Source organism: Ictalurus punctatus, chromosome 16 (genome assembly GCF_001660625.3).
Source record: "Ictalurus punctatus breed USDA103 chromosome 16, Coco_2.0, whole genome shotgun sequence".
Taxonomy (NCBI): Eukaryota; Metazoa; Chordata; class Actinopteri; order Siluriformes; family Ictaluridae; genus Ictalurus; species Ictalurus punctatus.
This window is the reverse complement of record NC_030431.2, coordinates 20,212,834-20,224,351: the sequence shown is the minus strand read 5'-3', so window position 1 is coordinate 20,224,351 and position 11,518 is coordinate 20,212,834. Positions and strand designations below refer to the sequence as shown.

Here is an 11,518-nt window from a genome sequence, read left to right as displayed (position 1 = left end):
TGGAACATTTATAACATTAAGCTTTTTATTATGTGTTTATTAGCATATACTGACGATCACGTGCAACCATGTTCACCATTATTGGATTAGAGTTCCCTATGAGTAATCAAGCTATTTTGTTGATCTTTTTTCACCATTTTCTATCCTTTTGACTTTGGAGTATTTGTAGGCAACTGATTCTAAAATGTATACTAGTGGAACTATATGTGAGATATTTCCCATGCCAAGCATTCAGCAAACATTGACATCCAGTTTACATCTAAAATCAACTTGGCAAGCAGATAGTCAATGTAAAGCCATGTGCAACCTTGACTGCTGTGCTAAGCTAATTGGTACCTGGCATGTACCCTGGCAGATTTAAACAGCTCACAGAACTATACAAGTACAACGTGTTAATAGCTCGGTCATCAAGCTTCACAACATTTATGACTGAATTAGACTAAGAGCCTGTAGGTTTTTTTTTGTGTGTCCTTTTCATACTCATTTACATTTAGTCCATCTTCCCAGCGCCCCTTCCTCCCTCATGATCATTTTCAACCATAAAGTCATTTTGTCTACAAGTCTTTGTCTTTGTTATGGCTTCTTGAAAACAGCACGTCCCCGGTGAAGCTACGTTTGTTTTGATTTTCACATCTGCGCGTGGGAGGAAGCTTTTATCTTTGGCCCTCGTTGATCCATCATCACGCTGCGCGTGACAACAGCAATTCAGAGTTGATGTATTTACAAGCCCGTGGTCTGCTGACACACACATACTTACGCATGATGTCCTTGAAGATGCAGCATTCTCAAAACCTGACTAAAAGAGACAGCAAACAAAATCTTTGCACAATCCTTGGCTCTCTTCCATCCTCTGAGACACTTAGAATAACCTGAGCTCTCTTTTTTTTAATGGTTTTCCCCAACTATAGCCCTAAAAGGCAAAAGCCAAGAAGATGGGTGCATAAACACATACTTTCGGAAATGTCATTCGCTTGCTTAAAATAAACCAGAGTGCACAGGCCAACAGGCAACAGGTGGGTCCACCACACAAAAGCTTTCTGAATGCAGGCACCGTGCCAGTCACGCTGCTGCTATGAGTGCTATGAGTGAGTGAGAGCTGGATGCTCTGTTCATTTAACACAAAGGAAACTACAGTGCTGTGTACACACACTGAAGAGAAGCTCACATATCCTGCCATAATCACATTTAATCAACATGCTGTAGAGCAAAGATGTCTTCAAAATAATGAAATAAAACATTTCTACATTTTTAAAAAATACCATAAAGAGCAATAAACAGTAGTAAATGAAACAAAGTCAATATTTGGTGTGACAAAATTTTTTAAATAAAAAGAAAAATACTAGTCTCCAGTACAATGTGTGCAGTTTTATAAGGAAATGAGCTGTAATTTTTATTGAGCATCTTGCAGAACCAGCCACAGTTCTTCTGGAGGCTTTGACTGTTGCACTTGCTTCTTATTTTTACAGCGAAACCCAGCAGCCTTCATTGTGTTTTTTTTTGTCTGAAAAGTGGTCTCATACGTAATATGCTGCTTTCTTTACTGACATACAAACATTTTGTGTAACATTTCTGTAACATTTAATTATGTGCTAGAAATCTAATGTTTGGGAATCTAAAATGTTTTTTGTACTGACTTGATTATGTAGTAGTCTTAAAATAAAAAATCCATAACAAAGTTTGTACTAAAAAAATAGGGTGCCTAAAACTTTTGCGCAGTACTGTATATATTTTCACATCTTCATCTTATGGTGACTTAGTTATCGGAGGCACAGTCGGTGGCTTAGCAGTTAGCATGTTTGCCTCACACCTCCAGTGTTGAGGGTTCAAATCTGCCCTGTGTGTATGGAGTTTGCATGTTCTCCCTGAGCTTCATTGGTTTCCTCCGGGTACTTCAGTTTACTCCCCCAGTCCAAATACATGCATTGTAGTTTAACTGGCATTTCCAAATTGTCCATAGTGTTTGATTGTGTGTGCTATTGTGCTCTGTGATAGGTTGGCACCCCATCCAGGGTGTTCCTCACCTTGTGCCCTAAGTTACCTGGGATAGGCTCCCCCGTGACCCACTCATCAAGACAAATTCCTCATATGTTTAACATAGTAACTAAAAGTAACTAAAAATAAACAGCATGAAGTAATTATAATCATTGGCAAATTTCTGAGGTATGAGAAGAATAAAATACTGTTTTGGATGTGCTTTGAAATGAGTTTGGGTTGGTAAGTGACTTTGTTTTCCATTATGCCCCATGACTCTGTATCACTCTACATCACCATAGTTGATTATTTTCTTATAACCGCACACTCCTTAGTTTGTGTTTTACTCCTCACCGAAGACATAGTCATATCCTGCATGCTTTCTATATAGCATTTTCATATTTGCACTTTTACTGTTATCACTTGTTTATTGTAAAATGTATGGTTTTATTCCAAACCAAGATGATAGTTATATGTTTCTATTTATTTATTTTATTCTATTCTATTTTATTTTCCATCAATCCATTTTCCATACTGCTCATAGTACACAAGGTCACGGGGGAGCCTGGAGCCTATCACAGGGAACTCAGGGCACAAGGCCGGGGACACCCTGGACAGGGAGCCAACCCGTCACAGGGTGCAATTGCACATACTACGGACAATTTGGAAATGCCAATCAGCCTACTGTGCATATCACTGGACTGGCAGAGGAAAGCCCCAAGACACTGGGATAACATGCAAATTCCCAAATTTTATTTTATTTTATTTAGCTAGCAGCCAATTAATCCAGTCCCTCTGCCTGGCTCCTTAAAGGGTTTTTCAGTTTGTCCTTCTTGGGGAATCTTTAAAGGTTCTCTGTAAAACCCAACAATAAGGTCCTTTTTTCCTTAATAATGTATTATTATTATTATTATTATTATTATTATTATTATTATTATTATTATACTTACACACTTACTGTAGACCTCATTGTAGTACAGTCTTTTGTAACCAACAATGATTTTATTGATCTGATTATTTTCCTCATAACATTACTTACCTACTAACTCAGTACGATAAAGCTGACAAGATTTAATGCCACCATAGAGAACACACAGACACTCTTTATGTACAGTAGGGGAAATATGTATTGAACACGGCAACATTTTTTTTCAGTAAATATCTTCCCAATGAGGCTATTCACATGAAAATTTCACCAGACTTTGGTATTAGTTCAAGAAATCCACACATATAAAGATCCAAACATTAAAGTCCATAAATTAAGTTATGTGTAATAAAGAGGAGTGACACAGGGAAAATGTATTAAACATGATAGCTCAAATTTTGTAATGACAACTTCAAGACGCTTCCTGTATGAAGAAATTAATCGGCTGTAGTATTCAGGTGTGATTTTGGCCCATTCTTCTAATCATATTGTCTTTAAATCTTGTTCAATTGGATTCGAGTCAGGTGATTGACTGGGCCATCCGAACACCTTGATTTTTTTTTCTGAAATCAAGTGAGTTTCCTTTGCTGTATGCTTTGGATTGTTGTCCTGCTGGAAGGTCCACCCACGTCTCATCTTCATCATCCTTCATCATCCATTCATCTTTCCTTCAATTATGTGTAGTCTGCTAGTACCATGTGATAAAAAACAGCCCCACACCATGATGCTTCCACCTCCAAACTTCACTGTTGGTACAGTGTTTTTAGGGTGATGTGCAGTGTCATTTCTTCTCCAAACATGGAGCGTAGTATGACAGCAAAAAGTTAAATTGTGCTCTCGTCTGACCAGACTACACTCTCCCTGTATTTCATAGGCTTGTCCAAATGAGTTGAAACGAGCTTCGACATGCGTTTTCTTCAGTAATGGAGTCTTGTGGAGTGAGCGTGAGCAGTGAAATGCATTGCCTATTGTTTTCTCTGTGATGATGGTACCTACTGCCTCCAGGTATTTCTGGAGCTCTTTCCGAGTGGTCCTTGGCTCTTGGGCTACTCTTCTGATTATTCTTCTGACTCCCTGGTCAGAAATCTTGCGAGGAGCTCCCGAGCATGGCCGGTTGATGACGGAGTGATGTTGCTTCCACAAGTGGATAATGGCCCCAGTGGTGCTTACTGGAGGATTCAGAAGTTTTTAAATATGTCTGTATCCGATTCCATCAATATGTTTCGCAATAATAAGGTTGCGAAGGTCTTGGGAGAGTTCTTTGTTTTTACCCATCGTGAGATGTTTCTTGTATGACACCTTGGTAATGAAAAGCCTTTTTATAGACCATCAATTTACTAACCCCGCTGATATTAATTTGCACAGATAGAGGGTATAATTACTTACGGATTTCAGCTGGTTCCTTGCCTTACCTTGCCTTGGAAAACTGCTTTTTCTTAGCATGTTCAATACTTTTTTCCTGTGTCTTTCCACTTTATTAAACATAACTTTTATATGGGCTTTAATGTTGTGAATTCTTTATATTTGCGGATTTCTTGAGTTAACACTGATGTCTGGCGAAAATTTCATCTGAATAGCTTCAATGGAAATATATTTACTAAAAAAAAAATGTTGACACATTCAATACGTATTTCCCCCACTATATATAAGGTGTTCAATATATGTTAGGTAACATAGGAGCATAGTTTTCTGGCCATTCCTGAGGCAGCTTTCTACGTCTCCACCGGCACCGTAAGGTTCCTCTGAGCTCTGAGCTGTTCATGTGTCTGCATGGATATCAAGCAGCTGCTGCTGTCCGTCTGCTTCAGTAAACCATACATGCACAGCACTGACAGACAGCGTGGCCGGGCCTCGTACACACACACACACACACACACACACACACACACACACACACACACACACACACACACACACACACACAGTGTGGAAAACTGTCTTGTGAAAGACAAACTGCAAGGATTCTAACATGAAGGTGATGGATAAGTTTTCAAAGTCGGTTTGAAACGCAGCTTTCTTTAAATATGAAGCTTCTTGAAAACATTCCATTGCTGCAGATCTTCCTGCTGTTGCATCTCAGCCTGATCAGCGGTGTACAGAGAGGTGGGTCAACGTGCTTTGTGTTACAGCTGAAATCCTCACTGACTGAAACTTATCTTGAGTGAATGACTTTCACAGTTGTTGTTCTGTATAGCAATATATGTCAAGATTCTTTCCATACAACTTTTAAGCTGTTATAACTGTACCGTGATTGTTCCATGTGCAGTATGAGGAGGATCCAGCACCGGGTGTTGAAGTTATGACACTTCCATGGCATTTGCACCTTAATATAAATCTGCTACTGTGGACCTAATAATTTCATGACTATGAATAACATCTAGCTGAACATAATAGCAACAGGCAATTATAAAATTAGCGAGCTTATATTTAATCCTTTTTACATGTTTACTGTTAAGTATTTAAATAACTAACATATTCATCACAAGGCTTATTAAATTGCTAGATAAAATGGCTGCATATGTCATATGCATATAACATATGTCATATTCCTTGAGCTGAAATGTATTGCCTAGTGATGTAATGTGGGAAAAATCATATATTTCTGTTTATAATATTTTTTGAAGATGTATTTGATCATTTTGGAACTGGCAAATGCGTCATGAGGAAATCAAGATGAGGACAGTAAATGTGACAGGATCACGCATGGTTTCATGCAAAGTTTTACAAGAACCTTGGGAACAGTTTTTAAAGAGTCCATACAAAATGAAGGATTATACAGTATGAAGAATATGGATTTTATATCCTGATTTTATAAGCTGTGATTCTCAAGGTGGGATTCATGAAGCATTGCCAGAGGATCCATGATTTTCAAATTTTATTACAGTGGTGGGAAAAAAACAAAAACATTCTGGTCCCAAAAAATAACCAATAATATTGTACATATTTAAATAATGTGCGTAATTTATATTTTTTTATAGTTAAAAGGGGTAAAACATTCTTCCTCTTTTAAATGTTTGACTATTGTGTAAACAGTAGGCTATTAATAAACATATCATAAGGTAAAAGTTATTATGCATTACATATTGTCATTGGAAAGTTTTATTCTAGATGTATGACAAATTATCTTATGAATAAGATAAGCAAACGTTTCGCTACAATTTGTCAAACTGCTCTGAAGCCATACAGTTGACACTGATATATTACAACCAAATGCCTGCAGTAAAACCATCACATCACTGGAAAATAAATAAATGAATGATCTCTCATCAGCTATATAGCAAAGGCCATCTATCTTGGACACAGTAAAAGAACAACTAGAGCAATACAGAACAAAACATGAATGATGATGTTGGAGAGAGCATTCTCTGAGATCAGTATTGGTTTCTGGGGTGTACTTTGGTTTGTAGTCCAGTTGGATCAGCACCAAACAAGTTACAGATTGCGAAGCTTAAAATTGTGAATGTTGTTTAGATCTGGTGCTAAGATAGACAAGACAGGACTGGGTGAAGTTAGTCTTTGGCTGACGTTCTTCTAAAGTCAGGAACAGTGTGAGGAAGAGGTGACATATCCGCTGATTCTCACATCAGGAACTGCCAGGTTGCGTTCCAGAGGATCGAGACGGAGCAGTCAGCCAGTGCTAATATTTCCACATGAGAAAACTGAGTGGGGAATGAACAAAGTTTGCAGAGTCATGGTGTAAATTACTGAGTCGCTGGCTGAACTTTTCAGGGGCTTGACTTACATGCTGTGCAGGGACTAGAACTGGATGAAATAAATTGACCAAAAGGAAAGTGAACTTGGAGAGTGACTTATGTTGGCTAACAAATCAACAGTGGTGAGTGGGTAGTGTTACATCAGAATTTTGCTTGTAGGGTTATGTAAGCATTGGCCACCTTCTTATGCTTTACTAAAGTAAAGATTATAATTTTTTACTGATTCCTTTTAGAGTCATATTGGTTCCAGCTGATTCCTGTGTTGATTCCTGTTGATTATTACTAATTTCTTATGGAGTCATATTGATTCCTAGTAGAGTCTAGTAGTAGACTTGTTGATTCCTGATTGACTCATGTTAATTCTGCATGGTTATATTTATCCTGGATTATTCCTGAAGGACTCATGTTTATTCCTGTTGAATGTCTTTAAATACCTTTGATTTGGAGTCAACTTGATTCATGTTTTGATATATTGATTCCATATTGGTTCCAACCTTTATGTTCATTTCTGATGGACTCGTGTTGATTTCTGTTGATGTTAGGTCTTGTTCCAATATACATTCTGAGACTGAAATTGCTAAAACAGACATGGATCTGACATGACAGGTTCTACCAGGAAACAACTGGCCTGTTCCTCTGTCTTTCTTAATGAGTCTCCTGTTGTCTCTATTTTCAATCTAGAAAAACATAGGCTGACTCTGAAAATAGCTTGGACAACACATGCTTGGTGTTATACATTAATTTCATTATAGAATACTCTTTTAGCATGTTCCTAATCCTTGTTTATGACTGGAAAGGGCATATAAAGTAAGAATTTGTAAGTGGGTCTGCAAAAGTATTTATTATGTAGTGCCATACACTATATGGCCAAATGTTTGTGGACACCTGACCATCACAGCAATATGAGGGTCTTCCCCAAACTGTTGCCACAAAGTTGAAAGCACACAATTGTATAGAATGCATTTGTATGCTGTAGCTTTAAAATTTCCCTTTACTTAATTAAGGGGCTCAAACCATGACAATGCCCCTGTGCACAAAGCGAGCTCCATAAAGATGGTTTGCAGATGTCGAAGAATTCGATTGGCCTGCAGAGAGCCCTAACCTCAGTTCCACTAAACACCATTGGGATGGATGGGAAAGCCAGGCCTTCTCACACTGACATCACTAGTACCTGACTTCACTAATACTCTAGTTACAGAATGGGCAGAAATTCTCATAGCCACATTCCAACATCTACTGGAAAGCCTTACCAGAAGAGTGGAGGCTGTAACGGCAGCAAAAGGGCAACCAGATGTTCAACAAGGACATATAGGTATGATGGTCAGGTGTCCACATATTTTTGGCCATACTTTTAGTATTGTTGCATTCAACACCACCTTAGTTGAGACAGAGTCAAGACAAAGACTGTAGCCAATGAAGTCTGAGTCAAGACTGAGTATCACAGACAAATGAGACCTAGACGAGTCAACACCACACATGGCTGAATCCAAGTCAAGTCAGTTCAAGTGGCTTTTATTGTCATTTCAACCATATACAACTGGTACAGTGCACAGTGAAATGAAACAATGTTCCTCCAGGACCATGGTGCTACATAAAACAACAAACTAACCACATGAGACAACACAGAACTAAATAAGACCTACACATTTCTACATAAAGTGAATGTGCAAAAGTGTGCAAATAGCACAATACAGTATAAGAACTAATAAGAACAGAACAATGGGCACAGTAAGTGACAGTGTAGTGCCGACCAGTACACAGTTTTAGTGTGGAAGTGTCAGATATAACAGGTAGTGCAAAAAGAATAACAATATAATAAAAATGTTGTGAATGTACACATAACATACTATGACATAGTAATCAGCAGATTAGCTTATACCATATATGGACATAGCAGTTATTTCGGTAGCAGCCAAGAAAATAGTATAGTGATGACAAGAAATTAAATATGATATTTTCTCAGTCCAAGTCAAGAACGAGACCAGATGTTCAGCTGTGTTCATTTTCTGGTTGTGATATCTACATTATTTAGGACACACTTGGGACATGTGAAGCATAGCCCATTCTTCAAGCAAGTGCTGCAGTGTAATCTTATTTTATATCATTACTACATAAAGCACACATGGGAGAAGGGTTGAGGTGTTTGGTCAGGGAGTGTGCATGAGGTAAATGAAATGGGTTTGCTAGTAAAACAAAAGTAGGTTTGTTTTTTTTTTGTTTTTTTTTTTACAATAAACAGTATATCATATATAATGTTTTGCAAATCAAATCACATTTCCTTTGAGTTAAGCACACAGCAAGTAAATATCATGCATAGAAATTAGAATTTGTTTTGGCCAAATACAGCTGTGAATTACAAGTACTTGTGTGATATTATTTTGAATATAAGAGGATGAAGTATTTTGAAACATAGTTACTAGTCTTTGGTGGTGTCAAAAAATAGTCTTTGTGGGCTGAGACCGAGACAAGACAGAGTAAAATTTCACCCGAATTTATGACAAGACCAAAACTATTGATTTGTGGTCTTAAGACTGGTCTAGAGTACCACAACACTACAATATAGTGTATCTTAGCAGCAATGGTAATGTTTGAAAAAAGCTGCAAGAAAGACAGAATGATCTATTGTCTGAGCTGCTTCCTCCAGTACATGAATATCTAAACAAAGCTAGATATATTAGCATGCTATACTAGTCTAACAACAGTCAGAAGAGAGAGATTAGCAAATGCATCAGAAAACATTCTGTTCACATGAAACTATTAATGAGCACCGCTTTCAGCCATCAGAATAATCTGCAGCATGTGCTGTACCTTCATGCCTACATACTGAGTAGTATATGGGCTACTAAGTTAGTATATGGGCTAGCTGCTAAAAGAGTTTTCAGATGTATTTACACAAAAGAAGGTACCATGTGACACCCTACTCGGTTCTTTGGTTTGTCCTTCTGAAGGAACCTTTCCTGATGCTTTCTAGTGGAAGTTTATTGATTCTTGTTGGAGCATGCTCTTGTTAGAGTTACCATTCATGGACTAAGACTATTAAATAAAAAATTTTCAAAGCAGAACCATTTTAGGAAACTAGAATCCATCAAAAAAGGACTCCACAGATGAATCAATAAAACTCTCTGTTCCCAAAAACAATGTGGTTCCTGTTTAACTTTATTTATGCAGGCTTACAGATAAAGCCAAAGTGATGCTAGCAGTGATACAGTTGCAGTCAAAATTATTGAACTCTCATTGCAAATCAGGTTTGTTTTCAACATTTACAGACTTTCAGCTGTTTGCAGTGAACTTGAGCTGGAACACAGGAAATACCTGAACTGAAAAGGGGTTTGTTGAGTGTACACTACCTGGACAGGGCAGAAAAAGGAAGCTATCAAAGGCTGCAACCAGATTTCTGAGAAGGCAGGTTGTGAAAAACCCTTGAGTGACTGCAAAAGACCTGCAGCAATACTTGGTGGCAACAGGCACTGAGGTTTCAGTGAGCACAGTAAGGCGCAGAATGTTTCTAATGTACTAAACGCAGAATGTTTCCATGCCAGATCTCCAAGATGTACACCACTACTGACCCAAAAGCACAAGAAATGTCTGCTCAAAATCATATAAATAAGCCACAGAAGTTTTGGGATTCTGTTCTGTGGTGCAATGAAACAAAAATGGAACTTTTCAGCATGATGGATCAGCGGTATGTCTGGAGGAAGAAGAATGAAGAAAGAACACTCTGTCCACAGTAAAGCACGGTGGTGGCTCAGTGATGCTCTGGGGCTGCTTTGCATCCTCTGGCACTGGAAACCTGCAGCGTGTGGAAGGCAAGATGGATTCATTGAAGTATCAGGAAACCCTAGGAGAAAACGTCATGATGTATGTGAGGAAGCTGAAGCTTGGGCTTCATTGGACCTTCCAACAGGACAATGATCCCAATCATACCTCAAATTCCACCAAGTCTTGGTTGCAGAAGAAGTCCTGGAAGATTCTACAGGGCCATCACGGTCACCTGACTTGAACCCCATAGAAAATCTCTGGTGGGATCTAAAGAAGGCGGTTGCAGCACGCACACCCAAGAATATTACTGAACTGGAGGCTAAAATTCCTTAGGAATGTTTCAAGAAGCTGGTGTCTGGTTATGCATCTTGTTTGCAGCAGGTCAGAACAGCAAAAGGGTGCTCTACTAAGTACCCATGAAGGGGTGGAGTAATTTTGAGACTGGAGAAATCATTATAAGTTGCATTTTCAATTGAATTTGGGGAAACCACTTGAAGCATTCATTGTGTTGGACTATTTCAATTGCTTTTGTTTGATTTGTTTATTGCAAACATCTGAAAGTCTGTAAATTGACAATAAACCTGATTTGCAATGGGGGTTGAATAATTTTGATTGCAACTGTATATCCATCTTGTCATTGGAATTATCAACATGACTTTTTTTCCCCTGAGACCCCCTTTTGAGGTCATTAGTCTTTAATGTTGCAAAGATCAGCAGTTAGAATTTCAACTATGTTGTTTTGAAAGTTTCATTTCACAACAGCGACATAAGTGCTGTAGCTATTTATGGTCATATTTCTTGTAAATTTGTCCTCCCTTCATAGCTTGATTGATGAGGAACTGTGCTAGCCTTGATTCACTGACTGCTTAGGTTTCGCCACTGTGTGTGACTCATTTGAGATATATTGCCTTTCATGGCCCAGGTCTAGTTAGGCTAAATAGATTGAGAATGCTATTTCTGCAGTTTATGATGCTAATTAATCTTTCTCCATCCATCTCTTTTTCTGTCTCTCTCTCAGCTCCGAAAATCACAACCTTACTTGAGACAGTTGATGCCTTACTGGATCATAATGCTACTTTTATATGTGAGGTCGACTCGCACCCTCTAGCAGATATAACATGGATGCGTAATAAATACCCTATACGGTTAG

General features: G+C 38.2%; 1 protein-coding gene across 1 annotated transcript in view; it reads left to right on the top strand.

Annotated features, from left to right (window-relative positions):
- Nucleotides 1-4,723: 4,723 nt before the first annotated feature.
- musk (muscle, skeletal, receptor tyrosine kinase) overlaps nucleotides 4,724-11,518 on the top strand; it is a 31,304-nt gene continuing 24,509 nt past the window's right edge. Inside the window, exons 1-2 of the mRNA XM_053686692.1 lie at nucleotides 4,724-4,999; nucleotides 11,387-11,513. Of these exons, the coding sequence (XP_053542667.1) occupies nucleotides 4,921-4,999; nucleotides 11,387-11,513 (206 nt within the window). The 5' untranslated portion in view covers nucleotides 4,724-4,920. The remainder of the gene's footprint in view (nucleotides 5,000-11,386; nucleotides 11,514-11,518) is intronic.